This window comes from Onychostruthus taczanowskii, unplaced genomic scaffold (assembly GCF_017590055.1).
Source record: "Onychostruthus taczanowskii isolate IOZ18803 unplaced genomic scaffold, ASM1759005v1 scaffold42, whole genome shotgun sequence".
Taxonomy (NCBI): domain Eukaryota; kingdom Metazoa; phylum Chordata; class Aves; order Passeriformes; family Passeridae; genus Onychostruthus; species Onychostruthus taczanowskii.
Window position 1 is genome coordinate 581348 of NW_024501682.1, and position 20564 is coordinate 601911.

The 20564-nt window shown below is 42.1% G+C and overlaps 1 protein-coding gene across 1 annotated transcript; it reads left to right on the top strand.

The window, feature by feature from the left end:
- The first annotated feature begins 10354 nt into the window (after positions 1-10354).
- Positions 10355-20549, top strand: LOC121340654. The gene is made up of 3 exons (XM_041413551.1): positions 10355-10378; positions 19410-20329; positions 20486-20549. Exons 1-2 carry the CDS (start codon positions 10355-10357, stop codon positions 20160-20162), a joined length of 777 nt encoding a protein of 258 aa, XP_041269485.1. The 3' UTR covers positions 20163-20329; positions 20486-20549.
- The last annotated feature ends 15 nt before the right edge of the window (positions 20550-20564 follow it).

A 20564-nucleotide genomic window follows, 5' to 3' on the forward strand; every position in this document is an offset into this window, starting at 1 on the left:
AGATCAAAGAGGTTTTTTTATCCTGCATAATGAATGTGTGTTTCTTGCTCTTATTGACCAGTGTGTTGGTGGAAACCTTTGATGGTGCCTTTCCAAAACAACTCAGAAATTACAAGACATTTCCATGCTGGGGAGCAAACTTTTCTCATAAGTCATGTGATGTTCAGAGTGAGAGAGCCCTGCTCTGGCCTGAGGCTTAACTGTCTGTGAGCTGGTGAGATTAACCCTACTACAGCTGAAAAAAGTGTTCCTTCTTTAAACATGTCTGCTCACCTTATCTGAGAGGCCTCTAGAACTCCAAGAACTTACAGCAGTTTTAAAACCCAGAAAATAATTCTTGAACCCTGAGAATCTGGATGCTAGGTATGGGAAATTGCAGGGGGAGGAAAATTGCAATTGCTACTTTATTGGAAATTACCTTATATAGGAAGGTGGCTTGCTGTACAAATACCTGTATTTCTAACAAACTCTGAAGAGTTTCTCATGCTCATTCATTTGCAGGTTAATTATATGTGTGTGGTGATCAGGAAAGGCCCTGGACCTATTAGTAAATTCTCCTTTTATGTAAGCACAGTGTTTTATGTTTTGGTGGATTTGTAGTGAGTTTATTTTTGTGTGTGTGTGTGTTTTGTTTGTTTTCTAACATGGTGTATTTTTTATTCCTAATAAGCTGGGAAATACACCTGTCAAACAGAAACCATGGATTTTATGGCACACAGTGTCTCAAAATACCTAAAGAGAAGTGAGGAAGAGTGTTAAAGTTACAGCAGTATACAGAAAGCTGCTGTTGGAGCTTTCAGCAGTGAATGTGATCCTTGACTATTAGTGGAAGCAAGGAGGTTATTCTTATTTGAGTCCTGCATTCAGTTTCTGGTGCCTGTACTTGAAGATGTGCAACAAAGAATTTGGAAGGCACTTCTAAGACATGGACCCAACTTAAATCTCCTCAGTGTTTCTCAGTAAACAAAGCAGTAACTTGATTAATATGCATAGCTGCACACTGATAATGGAAGACAATTCAGATCTGTTTCACTTACTGGCAGAAGAAAGAAAATATTCAGTGGCTAGACATCGGTCCTGAGACAGCTGCTAAGAATTCAAACAACAGAAGGGCTTATGCAGACAGCTGCGTCATGATCTGTTCCTAATCATTGAGATATGCCTTCCTCTAGCTTGGATAAATTGTTGGGCTGAGCAGGAGGAGATGATGGAATGAAGATGACTGGAGGTGCTGATAATATGCGCAGTGCAGCATTAAGACAATAGTGTTTGGTGCTTAGGCTCTATAATTTGACCTGACTTCTCCACGGATGGTGTAGCCAGTTACTCTCAGAAGTACTTGCCACTCTCATTCCTGTGAACATGTGCTCAGGCATGTGTCCAGAAAGTGTCATTTCTGGATTCCTGGCTGATCCCTTGCTCCAGGCAATATGGAACTGAATGCAGAGCAGGGAAGGAATGTCCACTGTCAGATTCTGCCTTCCCCTGGAATTTGGAGTGTAATCTCCTGCTAAGGTCATTTAAGTGTATTTCAGAAGTGATTCCTGAAGTTGCACTCATCATGGGTATTCATGGAATATTAGACTTCTTTCCTATTTTTGTTTCCTTGGATATGCCCTCATTTTACCCAAGGACTGATATGCCTTAATATAGCTGAAGTTTATGTATTTGATAGGGGATGTATTTCAACTTAAATCTTATGAAACTGCACAGGAATTGCACAGGTCTAGAAGCAAGTTCAAAGGTTCTTTAAATATATGCATAAACATTTAAGAATTATTTTATTTAGTGATACCACAACTTTAGTTAAAAAAACCCGCTAACCTACTGAAAGAATTCATAGGATTTTAAGGCATTTTCTTGCATTCCTAAAATATCTCTTGAGTGATATTCAGTGTGTGTGTGTGTGTGTATGCATATAGAGAAAGAGAGATCTCATACAGCACAGTATGGAGGCATCTTGCCTTCAGATTAACTTCATTTCTTTTCTGGTTTGTTGTCTTTCTGTTTGCCTAAAGTGCTTGCTGTGTCCTTGGTCAGCTTATTTACACACGTGTCCTTTTAGCTCCTGACAGCATCTTCTCTGAACAATCTGTTCCTTTTGTGGCAGTGCAGGTGTACTCGGGTGTCTGCACTGTGCAAACCAAGACAGCAGGGGGAAAAAATTGAGGGTAGAGGGGGGTAACTTAGGAGCCCTGCCAGCTCTCAAAGCAGTTCTGAGTTGAGTAAAACCCAAGAACTGGTAGTTCTCTCTGCTTGACTGCTGCAGTTCTGTGTCCAGCACTATGCTTCACTGCCCTTGCTTCACACACATAGGTGCCTCCAAGGACACAACCTGAGATGCTAAGCAAAAGCAAACTTACCCAGAACCTTGCCATTTCCACCTCCAGAGCAGAGAGACTGACTGAGACAAAAACACTTCTTGACATCAAAGGAAAACCGAGAGTTGCATGCTTTTCTTGCAAGGCATGTTATGCAGTGTTGCAGTTACCCTTGCCTCCCCCTGTGAATCTTTAAGCCAGGTGCTGTTTTGTGTCACCAGGAAACAAGTTTATCTATCTTAGTGACCCCTGATAGTTCCTGAGTTGTTTGTACTCCAAGGAGCATCTCTCTGCCAAACAGCAGCTGCTCAAACTCACTCCTGAAGTCACAGATTGCTGCATTTCAGTGAGCAGTCATCCCAGGTCTACGCTTCAGAAAGTTGCTGATTGTTGGCTGAGAAATAGGAAGCATTTCTTTGGTGGTCTTACTTGCTTTTAGGATATGGTCTTTATCTCTTGCTTGGGCACCTCTAAGTGATGCTGTCAAAATTATGGACAGCTTGGTTGTATGTTAATGAAATTTGCACTTAGCCTCATCCTTCTGATCCAAGGATCTTCAATAAGGTAAGAGCAGTGTTCAGTGAATTTTGAGAGGAAAGCTTTCTGAGGTTAGAAAGAGCCTATAACAATGCCTTAAACATTTTCTAGTCACTGGACACCTAACTGTAGTAAAAAGCTTATGTTTTTTGTTTTTTTTTTTTTACCAGTGACCCCCTAGAGCAGTCAAGGAGATACTGAAACTGTTTTATTTTACAGTTGATAAAAATCTTTGCCCATAGCTACTTCACTGTCTTAAAAATCGTCCTTTTCCCCTATAGATAAGGAGTCTTATTTTCACATTCCCTCAGATATGATTGTGGAGTTTTCCAGAAGTCTTTTTAAACTTTAATTACTAAAAGCAGTTGTTTGGAAGGTGTTTTTTAGGGGTATCAATGGTGACTACAAAGCTCCAAGGAGGATAGGATAAAATAAGAGACTTGTGTGGGTTGGCTGATTTAAAATACCTTTGCTCAGCATTTTAAGTATGTGGCTTGCTGGCAATCCATTTTATAGAGGCCTTCCTTGCTTCCCAGAAGCTCTAAATTTAGGAATGCAGTTAATGTGAAATTAAGAGCTGTCCGTGCTTAACACACAGCTAACTATGGATAAAACCCAAGGAGTAGCAGTTGAGCTGAAAGAGACTAGGATAAATATAAACTGAGTGTGATGTGCATGGATGGACTCTGCCAAATGCGGTGGGTGAATCCTCAGGGTACAGCTTCATGCTTCACTTGACACCGTCTAGGTGTATGGCAGTGCTGAAAAGCACTCTACTGTGCTTATTCCTGACTCCAGCTTTGCTCTTTGGATCAGATGATGAGTTTATCCACTTAAAACAGTTCCAGTTAGCTTGAATGTTTTTTCTGCTGGTTTGTCTTGTCTGACTTGGTCAATGCAGTCTGTACCAGAAAGGTGCCAGGGAAGAGTGTGGTGTACCTGGAAGTACTGCTGGACTGGCTGGCTGTGCACCTGCAGTGTATTTCTGTATTTAGCAGGAGTCTGGAGGGAACTGTGTGTTCATGTGCATCTGAACTGTGGCTTTTCTGCATGGGCAGCTGGAGAGGGCAGAGAGCGCTGCAGACTTCCCAGCCAGCTGCCCGGCCTTCACCCTGCTCTGAGTCACCGCCCAGAGTGAGTGAGGCACAGAAGGCCAGGAATGAAGGAATGCCCTTTGGAGCAGTGGCTGGGGCCAGCCTGTGTGAGTGTCAGTCTCTGCTCTGCAGCAGGTGAGGCGTGCTTGACTATGTCCTGATTTGCCAGCAGCACAAGTGGGCAGCAGCTCACAGTGGTGAGCGATGGCAGCTTCTGACTTCTTGTTTCACCAAGTTCCAAGGCGTGCAGAGGTCTGATTGCAGTTCATACCAGTGATATTCCTACATGAACACTTACAAATTCTGGCTAAAGCTAGGCTTTTATCCCTTATCCACTGGTACTAGTTTCATAGGTATGTGTTTGCAGAAATTGGTTTGTGCAAATGACAGTGTCCAGACCAGATCGTTGGGTGAAGTGGATGGAGACCTCTCAGAGCCGGTCACCCGCTTCAACACAGAGGAAACTTCAGGAGTTGTAGTAACTGACAAAAGATGTCTCACCTCTTCAGAAGGTCTTTCCCTCATTCCACAGGGGAGGAGCAAAAGCAGTTGTAATTAATTAGGCTAATTATTGCTACTCATCAGTGAAGCTTATGTATGTAAGCAGTGAGCTGATCCTCCCTCCAATGTACAAAGTCTAATAGTTTATTTCCTTAATCTGTCTGTCACCTGTAGTGAATTGATGTGCATTTTCACCCTTGCAGAGGAAAAGGTTTTCCTGACAGCAGTCTGTGCCATGTGAGAGAGATGCAGGAGATTTCCTTGATTTTCCTTGTTGTAAGGGTTTAAGTTTTAGTGTGGACCAAGTCTTTGTGAGTTGGGTAGGAATTTCTGAGTATTAATCCTGACTGCATCTGGGTAGTACTAGCCACATTACAGATCCACTGGAGAGATTTGTATTTCTGTTAGTGTGTGTAAATTAGTTCAAGAAGAAAAATATACGCTGATTTTCATTTTTGGGGGAGTGGGGCAATAGAGATGAACCAGAAGACCAGCTTGAAGGCTGTATGTTTAGTTGTATTTCAGCCTGACCCTAAAAAAAGCACCCAATTGTGTTGGTTTTCCTATTTAAAACAAAACCATATAGCAACAGCCCTCAAACCCCTGATTCAAACCCCCGATTCAAACCCCCAGCTTTGTTTTGCTGTTCAGAGTTTTAGGAATTCACTATGGTCATAGAAAATATTGTTCAGTTTTGTGGAGGGATATTTTTCTTTTTGTATAGGAAAAAGGAGAACACAACCCCCATTACTCTTAACTGTGTTGCAATGCCTCCAGTAGTTCAATTTGGCAAGATAACAAAACCAGTGCAAAACTTAAAAGGTAATTAATGCCTTTGAGAAAAAATATTTTTAAATGCCATGGTGATGAATCAATTTTTTTTTTTAATCAAACCTTTTTTCAACAAAAACCAGGGTTGCAGATCAGGTGCTAATGTTCAGGTCTGCCCTTTAGTGATGTGAGTGTACTAAATGGCAGATGGGAATGTTGATGATTCACGGAATATATTTGTGTGTCAACACTACCTCACCATAAAACAGCTTACCCAGAGGGATATGGAACTTAAAATTTGTTTTCAGTGAAGCCTGCTCTGTAGTACAAATACAGTGAGCTCTTGCTGTGAGAAGACAGATGGGAGAGCCCTCTGTTATGCTTGTCTAATCACCTGAGAGGTGCCTTTCTGCTGCTCTTTGTGCTCTCTGGGTACTGCCCTTGCAGTCATGGCTAATAACAGCACCTACAGGCTGTGCTGGTTTTGTACATCCACTGCCAAGTCAGCCCCTGCTTACCTGTGATGTGGTTTTTCTGACTTGTGAGTTCTCACCTGTGTGTGACCACTTATCTCCTCCTGGCAGAGATTACAATATTCTCTGCTATGAAAAACTGCTGGGAGCTTGACATCCTCTTCCTGCTGCAAATCTTTGACCACTTCCAGCAGCTCCAAGGCAGCCCAGGGAGAAGTTGGCATTGACCACCTCAAATACTCTGCTATTCAATCTGAATAAATTTGAAAAACGCCACTTTTAATCTCTTGAGCTTTTACTTTCAGCTGCTTCTCTGCAATCATGATAGCCATAAATCACGTTTAGCCTAATCTCATTCCTCATTTTTATTTTTAGTATATGACTCCAGGAAGTGTGACTTTAAGAAATTATTTTAAAAAGAGCCAAATGCTCAGTAAAATCTGTCCTTCCAACAGTATTATTAGGCAATTCAATTAGTTTTGTTTTGACCTTTAGATGCCCAGTGTTGCTGGGCTGTGCCTGACATTTTGCCATTCAAGGAGTAAAGGATTATCAGCACAGGAACTTAACAGTAATTTTACAAGCCAAGTGGCTGCCACTCTGTCCTGTGGGTGGGACTTGGGCAGCACCTGTGTGACTTTGCAGTTGAGAAAAGTTGATTGCAAATTAGCAACTAAATATTTTATCACTGTAATTATCACCTGTTTTATTTCCTCATCTCCTCCCTTTAGAAGAGATAAAAAACCCCAGCTTTCTTGTTGTGCTCACAGAAATGATAATAAGTAATAATGTTATTTACTTAGTACACTGGAGTATGGAAATACTGAGATCACATGTGAACAAAAACGTAACTCATTTTGTCCTTTATGTTTCCTTCTGGAAGACTTTGACCTGTAAGTTGTAAAGAAGCTGGAGTGGAGCCTGGGTCACTCCCAGCAGTTCAGCTGTTGGAGCAGTGATTCATTTGTACCCATGCTTAGTTCCAGCTGTGGTGCTGATAATGAAAAGCTGACAGCTGAAGGGCAGAGGTGGAAAGGACTTTGCCCAGCAAGAGAGCAGCAATCTACAGCTGTGCTGCCTGAGATATAATTAGTTCACCAGTGATTTGATTACTCAACAGTCTACACGGATTCACAAGCTATTCACAGGACTTGAATTTCTAAACAGAATGTAGACAAAAGTTTCCTTTAATGTAGGACAAATCCCTGTAATGCTGTAGTAGGGCTGACACAGGCCACAGGATCTCTGCCATAGCTCTGTGTTGGACTGCTGTTAAAATGAGGTGCATAATTCATGCTCAGCACAGGCAGGTGAGACCATGACTCATTTGTGCCTCTCTAAAATATTAAACTTCCAGGCCACTTCAATTACAAGCCTGGCAAGACATACAACCTGATACAGTAAAATATTTATCTGTGTTACCCAGGTAATGGCAAAAGAATCCAGTCATTACAAAGAATGCTACTTGTGATTAATTATTTAATTAGTTTCTTTAATCATTTTGGCTGGCTAGGAGTAAAAAGAGCTGCAGTTGCATGGACATTTCACTTACTAAAGTATTTTGGAGATGCACGAAAGCTTTGCATCTTCAGGAATATAAGCCTTTAAAGTATTTGTGCATGTGTTAGTATTTGTGCAACTGTTAGTCTGAATCAGGGTGGAAGTTAAAAAGAAACTGGACAAACTTAAACTTCTGTAACAGCAAAAATTAAAGATGAATTCTAAAAGAGAATCTGAAAAAGATCTCAAGGTATTTGAGTTTGAGGAGAGAGAAATACTAACAGTGCATTTAATCAATGCACTCAAATAGCACATGTTAAGTAATGAAGCTCTACTGATTAAAGATTAATTTAAATGTTCTTGATGATTAGGTGTAATGTAACAGAATTAGTGCTTCCAAATTGCTAAAACGAGAATCTGGTCCATGAGCTTTCTTTTTAATCTAGATGGTAGCAAGAGCTAGGTTTCACATGCATTGTATCACAGGTCCAAAATTCAATTTTTTAATGTTTATGTAGGCAGCCTTGTTGAACTCTGAATGCAGACAACAGCTGTACTTAGCAGTGGACTTTGTCTGGAACTGAATGCATGCAAATGGCTCTGTATGTGAAACTGTAGAATGCACTGAAAAATCTGAGTATTCCAGCTCATGTTTCCCTGCATAATGAAGTCACTGACTAGCATGATCAGATTATAAAAAGTCATCTTTGGTGTTTATATAATACCTAGGTTCAGCTGAACTATTTTTAATCAGGAATTCAATTGTTTATCTTGTATGTTCTTTTATATCCTTTCATCCTGCATTTGCATACATTGTGATGACCTTTTGTGGAAACCCTGCAGGATTTTTATAACAGTTCAGCTGAAATTCAATGTGAACTTGATCAGCTGTTACAGGCTGGGTAGGATCTCACCAACACAGTTCACAGAGTGAAGAGCTTCTGTGAACAAGGGTACAGAGAGTTTTTCTGTGATATTCATTGCTTTTCTACTGGAACAGAATGTTAATCCATTTATTCTGTAAGGACATTTCATTTTTCCTCTGTTTTTAAAGATGGTGGCCAGAGACTGTAGGGTTTTGGCAATTGCTGATCTCTGAGCTGAAGCATTGCAAGACTAAAATTGCAAGTCAATGTTTTTATCTTTTTGTTTTGAACATCAAGTCAAGTAGTGTTTTCTAAGGCCTCTGCCAAATACTGGTGAAGAGTGACTGCTCCTAGGTGTGTTGGTTACAGCAGTGGTTTGCAAATCTTCCTGGCATTCTGCAGTGATTAAGGCTTCTGCAGAGTGTATTGCACAGTGTATTGGAGCAAGCTTGATCAACTTTTTTCCCTACAATCTATTGCCTTGATTTTGCAAATTCACAAGTGGATTCTAGTCAGTTGTGTCTTCACTCAGCTGCTAGCTTACGGTTTTTCATCCATCCTCAAGACAATCCACAGCTTCTAACAGGTCATCCTGCACAGCAGTGCTTGCACCCAGTCCTTCCAAATGCACCCAGTGATTCTTTCTGTAACTCCCTGAAGTTACCTTTGCAAAAGTTGTGATGCTTTGAGTTTCTGTCAGAGAGGAGGAGGAGCAGAATGAGAGGGCAATGCTGTGCATGTGTGTGGTGGGCCAGCAGTACACATCACCCTGGCTGCTTTACAGTCAGTGGCAGCCTCTGCCTGACCACGTGTCAGAGCTGCTCCCTTCCTTGCTCACCTTTCACAAGGAAAACTTAATGGTCAGGAGCAAATGTGAAGGTGTCTGGCAGCACAATGAATGGCAGAGATTCCTCACCTGGAATGTGAGCCTTTCTGCTGTAGATTTGGACACATGTAATTAATGTTTGCTCGAAGTCCTAGATACTGCTGCTGTTGTCTAGGAGAAGGAGCCCAGGGAATGTTTTTGTGCACTCATCTAACGACTGATGTTGGTTTAGGTTTGGGGTTGGTTGGCTGGGGGTGTTGTTTGTTTGTTTTTTAATGTGTACCACATCCTTAGGGGAGAGATGATCAATATTTAAGGAATGTAACAACTCCTATACTACCTCCACTTGGAGACAGAAGTTACCACAATAAGAGTGTGTGTTGTAGGGAGTGGAATGTGCAATATAATTTACATAGTCCAAATTACTGGCCTCCACCCCAACTGGAGACAGCAATAGCTGGTGTGGAGCAAGGAGGTGTCAAGCCTCTGCTTCCATTCCTCCCTGCCTTCAGGAAAATAAAGAGCTTATCACTGGGCATGGTAGATACTCCTGGAGATGTCTGAGACATTGCCCTGGCCGGGGCTGCTCCCTGCTAGATTGTCAGCTGGTAATCTCAGGCACCAAGATAGTCTGGAATTCAAGTACCACCCCATGGTATGTCCTGTTTCTTCACCAGTCAAGCCTGAGAACCCTTACTAACAAGCTGTCGCAAATGCAACATAATTTGTTCTTCAACTGTTGTTTATTTTTCTGTTCATCTTTGGTAGCTTTGCCTTGGTAAGAATTGAACTCAGTCATCACTAAGTATTAACAGTGGAAAAGAGGATGCAAGGCTGGGTTTGGGAGGCAAATTCCTTGGCATACACAAGTACAGAGAACATTAAATAGTAGGTTAAGTACTCAAGCTTACACTGTGCTGTATTGAGCTCTTTCTGCAGCATATTACTGCTTTGATCCATACTTACAGTTTGCCAATCATGACCCATTTTATGACAAGATAACATTTTACTTACTTTTTCACGTTCTTGCTCTGAGTGGGACTTTCTGCTTCTCTGTGAAAGGTTTGAATTAATGTCTTCTCTTTAGACAGATGCTGCCATCTAGAAGTGTTATCTGAAAGACATGCAATTAATTCTTGACCTCAATTAACTCAGTACCCCATTCTCACAGCTGAGTGTGATGAGCAGTTATGGTTCTATGATACTGAATTTGCTGTGATGCATCATTCAGCATTAACACAAGGCACATCTTGTTTGATAATTTTTCAGAACCTCAACACATCAGCCTGTTCTGTCTTCTCCTTCCTCCCCCCTTCCAAAACTTATAGTGGCTTCCACTGATGTCTCAGTCTTGACAATTTTAAGTGGAAGTAAGTGGAAAGACCTGAGTTCTACCAATAATGAGACTTCATTTATCAATCTCACAACTGCATTTAATGCCATTTTTTAACCCCCAAATCTGGGGATGGATCCCCACCTGAACAACATGGTGAGTGTCCTGCTTAGAGCCTCCAGCAGGGAGATGATACTGGGACTTGAGAGAAACTTGCATTTGAGACAGCGTGAGATGAGACAGAGAACACTGGTAGGTTGATCAGCCTCAGCCTGGGCCACATTGGATTGACAAGGGGGTGTAGGGCTCCAGAGGAGCTCAGTGGAACTCAGACTACTGATACTTCTATATGGAGAAAAAGGGGTAAGAGTTGAGCAGATGATTGAAAGCGTTTTTATTTCCCACTTGCATCACTTCTGTTTGACAAAGGGAGTTTCTGTTATGCTTTTAATTTCTTCAAATTTTTTTTCCCTAAATATTATAAAAATAGTATTACAGTTATATCTATCATTAGGAAACCGTATGATTTTGAAACCTTACTTTAGTTTCTTTGTTCCTTTTTGTTACAAGACTTAGGCTGAACAAATCAAACTATGTAATCCCTTGTGGATTCATCCATGCCATTAGGATTGCTTTTCTTAGCCACAGTTAACAATGGTGTAATGGGTTTTACAACATTTTATTAAGTTGAAATGCATCAATAGCACTAATGATAAACAATTGTGGTATTTCAGGAAGACGAATTTCCAGCTCTTACTGCACATGCCAACCTATGGAGCCTTTGGGCAGCACTTGACTGTGTGGCATGAAAATAGGAAGTGATTGTCCCTTACAAATATTTTAGTGCTGTGGCACAGACTTAAGGAAACTAGTCTTGGATATCTCTGGTAAAAAGTACATAACAGCATTACTATCATCTAGATGAAAACTCCTCTTTGACTGATGAGTGTTGCCTGAGTCTGTGCTGTTGGCTGGTGTAAATCAGGATAAAGTGGTTTGGATTGGCTGTGGGGAGGACAGGAATGGGCTTTATTGTTGATGCCAATCATAGGACAGGGTGTGGTACCCCCTCCCTTCCTCTCCTTCCGAGCACATAGGGCCTGCCCTGGCTTAGGATGATAAACTTAATATGAAACTACAGATAAGGTGTATAAGGGTTTTTTGGAATTCTACTTTCTCCTGCATCTATAGAAAAAGAAGGCTTCAGTTAAGACCTAATTGTGGCCTTGCACTACCTGAAGGGAGCCTACGAGAAAGATGGAGAGGGACTTTTTACAAGGGCACGTAGTGATAGAACAAGGGGGAATGTATTCAAACTAAAGAGAGTAGGTTCAGATTAGGTACTAGGAGGAGATTCTTTACTGTGAGGGTGGTGAGGCACTGGCACAGGTTTCCCAGAGAAGCTGTGGATGTCCCATCCCTGGAAGTGTTCAAGGCCAGGTTGGATGGGGCTTTGAGCAACGTGGTCTAGTGGAAGGTGTCTCTGCACAAAGCAGAGGGGTTGGACTAAATGGTCTTTAAGGTCCCTTCCAATCAAAGCCATTCTCTGATTCTATGATCTTTCCCTGTAGGAAAAAAAACCCAAAACAGGATACCTTTTAATGCCTAACTGATAGTGTTGTCTACCTTAATTAATGATTAGTCATTAACCAGTGCCAACAGTATCTTTAACTGAAGTTTTCCCAAAGAAATGATTAGTTGCTGTTAACAGTGGACATCGGTATTCTACATTCAGCAGAAAGACTGCAGCTGTGTTTTTCAGGCAGGTAGCAAGGCTGCAGAGGATGTGGGTAGCTTGAATGCAAATTATGGTGTGACTTCTCCTTTTGGATTTCCTTGAGCTTGTGCAAAAATTGTATAAGCAGCTTGCAACATGGATGTGTTCATGACCTTTGGGTGACCAAGTTAAACATAGCCTTGAGGAAGCTCAGCAAAACAGTTGCAAAGCTGCATATGGCATCATAAGACAAGGAGGCTGCATGCTGTGCTTAACTGGGGGAGGGAAGATGAGTATTTTAACAGATCTGTCCTGATCAGATTTCAGTGATGGTATTTATTTTACAATACTGGCTACCTGGAAATGTACAGTGGACCTTGGATCAGACCTGATTAGTTTGTCCCCAGGTCTTCAGTCAGCTCAAATAGGATGGATCTTTGCACTTTGACCAGTTTGAAATCGCTGGAATTCAGCACATGGACAAACACTCCCCCACAAAGGCAGCTGTCATTGTTACATTGGACTCTTTACCTTCTTTTACAACTTGAAAATCGCCACTTTCCTGAAACATCAATATTAATTTTAGATTGTAACGATATAGAATTCAACAAACATAAGAAGGATAAAGTAGTGTGAATAACTCTTTTATTTTGTAACAAGCTGTTCACTAGGGATTGAAGTGTGATAATCACATTTAATAACAGTGATAAGTATTTATTTAGTTATCTTGTATTTATGGTTTGGTCTACAAACACTGACTTGGCGTTAAGAGTTTACCAAAACCCAAGTAGGTCAGTCTGGTAAATGCTGACTTGAAGTGAACTTGAGTGAAAATAAGAGCTTCATCTGATCTTTATGAAACGTATGAACCTTATGATCAGGACCATACAGTGTAGTGCTTAGTTTGCCAGTGCAGATGGAGAAAAAAAAATATTAGAGATTAATTCAGGGCCGTCAAATTCCTGGTTTTTCTATATATATATATATATTTTTTTAAATGGTTAATCACAAAACAGTGTGATAACTAGAAAATGTTAGGAGTCCCATCTGCCTAAAGATGGGTTGGCTTCATCTCTGTGTTTGTACCATGCTTCCTTATGCAAACTTAATGGGCTTACAAAAAAAATCTTGCAAAGTGCAAGCTTACATATAATCAGCATGTTATCATTGCCTGAAGTAGTAAGATTCTGTAGATGGGATTGAATTAAATCAATGTTATGGATAAAAGATTTCATAACCAAGCAAACAAAGAGGTTAAAGATTAATTTGTTGGAGTAACTCTAGAGCTCCTTTCTTTCAAAAATGCCAACAAACCAACAAAAAGCAAGATGCCACAAAAATCAAAAGCAAACCCTCAGCTCAAACTTACCTCGGTCACAGTAGTATCAATGGGGTGAAGAAAACACCCATGGAAGTGAGATGAGGACCCAGCTTTGTTGTGCTCTCCATAAGCTGCCCATTGGCTGACACACGGAGTATGGCAGAAGCACATTCCATACAGCAGCAAAGGGAAGTGTTGCTCACTGACCACCTGGTTGCATTGTGCTGTATCTGTTACCCATCTTTAATGAGAGGCCTCTGTCAAAGTCTTCAGTTTTGCTTTAATGCGAAAGCAGACACCTCAAAACACCTGAATTATTCAGCTCACAATTACAGGTGTTGGTATGGAGACTTTATTATGGTATTAAAAGGCATTGTAATAGCAGGAACAACCTCTCTGGTTTTTAAGATTTTATTGATTTGGCCAACAGTGAAATACGTTGAGTAACCGTACCAGGTCTGCATATGAGTTACAGAACACGTAGCTGCAACAGGAGGCCTTATATTCCTCATATGCTGGACCAAGAGTAACCCAAACAATTATAAATATGATGTGTATGTCTTATGTAAAACAGATTGAAATGGAAAATCCAAGAGTGGCATTGTGTGAAGGTTAACAAGCTCTGCCTAAGTGGAAAATTATGAAATTTGCATAGAGCTGGTAGAAGAAAGGGAGCAATGGCTACATCTGCCTCACCTTCTGTTAGTCTTGACTAGCTGGGAAGTTGTTCAAATGGGATATATTCTGGGTTCTGCCTGTCTTACAAATGGTGAAGGTCATGAACAAGATGACTGCACTGTTCTTGACCAGCTCCAAAATTCCTTGATTTGCTCCTGTTATGCTGTAGAAAGAATAAGGACATTCAGATACTAATGTACCCAAATTCTTTTGGGAGATAAAGATAGCCTTCACTGAAGCATCATATGGCTTTTTCCCCCTCTGCAGCTTATGCTTAGAGTGTCTTTAGATTATTCGTGGTGGAAGTTGTACAGATGCTGGTTATCACACACAAAGGAAATAAATGCATTCAAAACCAGTTAAAAACAAACCTTGACAAATTCTAAATAACAGAGTACTTCTAAATATTAGAACATAATCTACACCTGAAAAAGTTTATGAGCTATCACTTTATGTGTCCATAGCCAGTAAATCTATTTTGACACCACCTTGGACTCAGCAAATAATTGGAAAGCACATGATAAATAAAAATTAGGTATTAAATGGGCCAAAAATACCTTCCCATAGAGAATCCCAACTATGCTGGCCAATTAAATAGAACAGCAGCAATCCACCAGATGAGCTCCATCTGAAATGCAGAGCAGGGAGGACGCAGTATACGTTCTCGACAATCTCACTATATAAAGACCCAGTCTGATGCAGGACTTAGTAGATGGAGTGATGGGACCACAGCCAGCCCCAGCATTAGACATAAGCAGTCTTCTCTCTTCCCCAGTATTTTTGTACACTGATATTTTTATATCCTGATTTTGTGTATCTCTGTCTTCCATGTCGCATGGCCTCCTTGGCTTGGTTTGCTCTGAGAACACCACGGAAACTGTGTGTCAAACTTTATTTCTTACTTTATGTTGGACAGGACTTCAAGCATTGCACTGGAGTTGCCTCACTGGAGCCAGAGTTTCTTCTTCTGTCTGTGTCTAACTGTATAAAATTCCCTTGGGCAAAATTACAAATGCAATAATGCCTGGTTATAAAATGTTTACTTGTTCTCATTTAGGCTTACAAAAATTTTGGAATGAAATATTAACTTAAAGAGCTATGTAACAATCCAACTTGCATCATATTTAATGATTCCTGGTTTAAAAAAAAAAAAAAAAAAAAACAAACAGCCAAACAAACAACAACCAAAACCCATTTTAGGACAAATGCTACTATTTCAATGCTACTTTTTATTCACTCAGAAAAAAAAATACATTTTGTTTAGTCATTCTTATACTAATGGCCCTAAAACAACTCAAGATCTTAACTTGGCATCCTGCAGTCTTGTTAAACGAGCACTGTCTAAGATCTGATGTCAACTGAAGCTAGTAGAAGGGAGAAGAAAAATGTGCATTTATCACGAGCCTGAAAGTTTTGGTCATGCCTGTGATGTTTCCTCTGAGGCCTATATTTTTTTTAATGTGAAAAAACTTAGCCTTTCATCCAAGGGTTTAAATATTAGAGAAAACTAGTAAAAATGAGAACTCTGTATGTTAGAGCCAAGGGAACTGGTAAGGCTGCAGCTGGCTCATCTTTGCGAAGAGATCTGGAGATGCAAGCAAGGGAAGGAAACTTGTCAGGGGGCTGAGATTCAGTTAAAGCCTTTTTACATAAATTCAGGAATGTGACAAGTGTTAAAGTCAATGCCACAATTTACTTCCTTTTGAACTGCTGCTTCATGTTACCCTGAAGTGTCCTTAAAATAATTAAAGTGCAAACAAAAGCATCTTTGACCAAAAGGTCGAACAGACTGATAACATTTACTGGAAAGAAATTACAAAAGGCAAGTGGCCTGGGTTTTATGTTTTGTGTGTGATAAATGAAGGCAAGCCTTCAAAAGGAACTCATGTGCCTGAAAGATTACTGAAAATAGATCTTTTAAAAAGCATGTCTGCTGTTGGATAACTACAGGAAAGAGCATGGGATCAGCTTGCCACTGAAGTTCAAGGGACTTGGACAAGCACGGTTCCTCCTGAGGTGCAGCTGGTGGAGATGGAGTAACTGATACTGTCCTTTAAATTTAAGAATCTACTTGGAGAATGGAAGTGATTTTGCCTTTCTTACAGAGGTTGCAGTAGAAGATACTGTTACAGAGTATTTTGGAAGGTTTAACTGTTGTAAGGAAAATGTTAAATGTTTTGAAGACAGTAATGCAAAAATGCTTCACACTGGGGTATTTGATACTGCAAAGCAGCTCAGAATTGAAGTTTAAATGTAATTTTTTTTTTTCCATATCCTAAACCTTCCTCCCTGTTGTGTTTTGGTGTGGGTTTATCTTTTTTCCCCCTTTGTTCATTGCAGATTATAGAAAACATAGGTTCTTGATGCTTCTTTAAACTGTGACTTTTCCAAATCTAATGCTAACTACTTCACTTGAGATGCTTTCTGTATTTATGTTCCCCTGAGTATATTCCCCATTTTATATTATGCATCTTTCAGCAGCCCGTGCTCTGCATGTTTCCACTTCTGTAGTTCCTCATGGCAGTTTAGTCTTCCATGTTTCTATCCTGCTCTTTTTTTTAAAATAAAATGTTATATAAATTTTATTTTTAAAAGTAGCCAGTTGTTTCTTTTGAGAGGCTGGAAGCAGTAGTTGTTTTCTGCTCTAGAATTTCTGAGACTTCTCAGAAAATTTGTTTTCTTGTCCTTGCTCTCTGTATGACAGAGATTATGATTTGTAAAAGGCTATTTTGTTTTTATTGTTGTCAGCACATGAGTGCACCCTCCTAACCCTTTTTTCTCCAACCATATGGCATCTGCAGGTTCAGTTTGCTGCAAGGAAAGCAAGCAGGGAGAGCTGATTGAATCTGGTTGTGACAAATGAACAGCTTTTGATTTGCCAATCTTTGGCCCAGACTGAGGTTCAAAAGCATTCCAAAATTTGCTGTTTGCTAACTTCAGAAACCAATCCTTCAGCTAGCTGGCCTCTGCAGCTCCAAGCCTGGATTCCATTATGGCTGTGACTCCTGGACTGCTTGGATGTCCACGCTGCCACTTCCTCCTCGCAGCTCCGCTCGCAGGCAGCTCTAGGGCTACAGCCAAGCTGGGATGCAAGGATGTGCCACTGAAGGGCAGAGCATGACAATGACAGCAGCTCAATCACTTCTGGAAGTGCACCCAGACATGAGAAACGTCACCTTCTTCAAAAGGCTTTCGAGGGGTTTGTGACTGACACCTGACTGGAATCGTGCAGCCAGAGCCAGTGTTCAGGTCCAGCCTATGCAGTAACCTGTGTACTCCTCAGGATAACTTGTTAAAGCAGACAAATATAACAGATGTTTGCTTATTACTGTGTCACACTCACACCTCTAACACGTTTTCTCTTCCTACTGGCAGGAATAAGTCCAACCTTCTTCTGTGTTTTTGGTCTGTGGGTTTTTATGATGGTAAGTGGGAGACAACTCCAATATTTATTTATCTGCTCCAGCAATCATTGACATTGGTTAATGACCTAATTTTACTAATGTTCATACCCGTAGCTACCAGTTAATAAGTACATTAAAATGTATTTTTACAATGATCAATAGTGACAGCCCTGTCTGTATTTCTGTGAAGCTGAAAAGAGGAAGTTATAGGGGGGATATTCAGTCAAAAAACATGTAAACTTTAGAGAAATTATTAAAAAGGCCATGAAGTGAGAGCTGCTTATATTAATACTTGGCCCTTTTTTTGCATTTATAGTAGTAAAAAGACAAAGTATATATAATGAAAGCTCATGAAGCTCAGAGATTGACAAATGGCTTCCAGAAAATGGAATTTATTTTTCTTAAAATCGAAACCAAAAATCACTTGTGATACTTCTGGGCTTCAGAGTTATTGACCTAATAAAAAGTTGCTGCTTTTAGTTGTCTCCTTCTTTCTGTTTGCAGTAATGGCACACATGTAACTTTGTACTAGAAAGGATTCTTCAGAGGCTCAGACTGGGTGGCACAGCTGGCTTCTCAAGAGCAGTGGGGTTATTTCATTGTGCACACTTCCTAGGACCTGGTTTGTCCACGGGAAGACCAGGAAATGAGGAATAGGGGTGGGTCTTTGCTACGAGCTCATTCAGCAGAATGCTAAACCACAGCTTCCTAAGCTCTAAGGCAGTCACTGACAAAGAATGAATGCTTTGTATGGCTGCTTCCCCATGTGCAATTCCTTTCTGCAGGATAAATTGCCTGATTCATTACTTGTCTAACATCATTTCTGCAGTCCCTCATTGGACGCACCAGGTTTCAGAATAGTGTTCCAAATTGTGCAGTGTGAATAAAATTAAGATAATACATTTTTAGAAAAAGTATAATAAATATTTTTAATCTTGGAATTATACATAAACCAAGCTTCATTTTGCTGTTGGATGTAAAAAACGAAAATGTATGCTTAACAATGGCCTAAAAATTGTTCTTTTTCTACTTGAGAATTTTGGAGCAAAATTTTGCTGAAAATAACTTCAAGTGTATACCCAGAGTTGTTTGTATGACATATATGGAAAAAAAACTCCAAACCAACATAAAACTCAAGTTCTACTGATGGTGGTAGCACTTCAGAACAGCTCAAGCTGACTGCATCATGATTACTGAGCACAACTGTCAGGTTTAACCTAGGAATAAAAATAACACAGGCAAAAAACCACTCAGACTTGGAAACACTTATGCAAGATGTGTGCTTTGTGTCAAAAAGGTCAGAAGTTTAGTGTTGTTTTGTTTTGCTCAAATAGAATACGATGGTATTATTTAGTTGTTTGCATTTTTAAGTTCTCAAATTAAATTTATCTGCAATAACAACTTTGTTTGCTTCCTGGAATAGAGGTTGGGATTTAATTTTGTTGATGGTACAGTCATCTCTGAAGCCTCATTGTCTAGGAAACGGTAGACTAGCTTTACACATGGCATGGTTAGTATGTGAAACCGATATGTTTTTCAGTCCACATATTACAATTTGAACTTTTTTTTCCCCTTTTTTCAGCACAAAAGACCTTCTAGCACACCTCCTTGTTAAGGTGGTTTCAGCTGCTACTCCTCCTTAAGAACACAAGCAGAGTTAAAATCCCTTGCAAAGCCATTCTGCTCAGTGTAAGTGTTTTGACAGTTCAAGAAAACAGAGGGAACAGCCTGGTCAGGCCAGAGAGACTTGATGGAAGTCTGGCAGCACTCTTCCATGGCCTCTTCAGGGGTTATAGAGAGGACAGGAGCAGACCTGCGTCTGACAGGCACAGCGAACAGACAAGAGGCAACAGCCCTGTATCACCACAAGGGATGATGCAGTTACACAGAAGGCAAAAAATCTTCACCCTGGAGTGATTTTGTAAAGGTGCAGGTTCTCTGGATGGGGCTGTCAAGTCTCTGCCCTCAGCTACTTCTGTGCTGGCATCAGGTGTATTTGTAGGTTGGAGACCATCACAGAGTTGGTTTGGAGGTAGATGACGTTTGTGGCCCTGTTGGGAAGGGTAGAGAGAAGGAAGACTGGAGAAGTTGATTTGTAAAAAGCATGCACAAGGGACTGACTACAAGGAGAAGACAAAATGCACTGTTGCTCTCGGGGCCCAAAGGGTCCTTCTGGTGGTGCTGAGGGAACCTGTGACAGCGTCCTCTTCTACCTTCCCCGATTGCCCAACTTTAACCAAAAAACAAGGGCGAGGGGGAGTCGTGGGGCCGAGCCATGCTGCTCCCTGGACACAGAACCACAGTTACACGGGATGCACAGGATTGCTTATCCAATTCAACTCCCTGCCCTGCACAGGACACCCCCAGGAGTCACACCGTGTGCCTGGGAGTGTTGTCCAAAGTCTTCTTGAGCTCTGCCAGGCTTCGTGGTGTGACCACTGCCCGGGGGAGCCACCTCCAGGGCCCAAACCACCATGTCCTAACATCCATCTTAAACCTGCCCTGACACAACTTCAGGCCATTCCCCGGCCCGTCCCGATGTGGCCCCGCCCGGCTCCGGGACGGGCGCAGGAGCAGCCCCTGCCTGTGCCCCCTCCGCGGAGCGCGGCTGTCCGCGGGCGGGCCCGGGATGCGCTGCGGCATCCGTCCCAGTGTCTCTGCGTGTCTGCCTGTCTGTCTGTCTGTCCGCGAGAGCGGGAGGGCGCGGGGGGCTGCGCGCTGCCCGGCGGGGGCGGCGCTCGCTGCAGCGCCAGCCCCGCTCCCGGGCGGTCACGGCGGACGCGGCCGGGGCGGGGAGCGCGGCCCCAGCGCCCGGCATGAACCCGCGTCGGGGGCTCGGAGGCGGCGGCGGTGCCGAGGTACGAGCCCCCGCCCCCGGCAGGTGCAGGGTCCTCCCCCCGCCCGCGGCACCGCCTGCCCTTGCGGGTCCGGGGCTCGGCGCGGTCCCGCCCGCGGAGCACCGAGCCGAGCCGGCAGGGAGGGGAAGGGTAAGCGAGGGGAGGGGAAGGGAAAGCGAAGCGTGCCAGGCCCGGCCGCGGGCGCGGGAGAACCGAGGTGAACCCGCGGTCTGCGCCTGCCCGCCCGGCCCGGCGCTCCCGCCTCCCCCGCGCTCACGCCGCCCGCCCCCCTCTCTCTCTCCGCAGGGAGCCGCAGGGCGAGCAGCGCTGCCGCGGCCGGGCCAGCCACCTCCGGGTCCATGAGCCGCCGGCCCGGGCCCCTGTC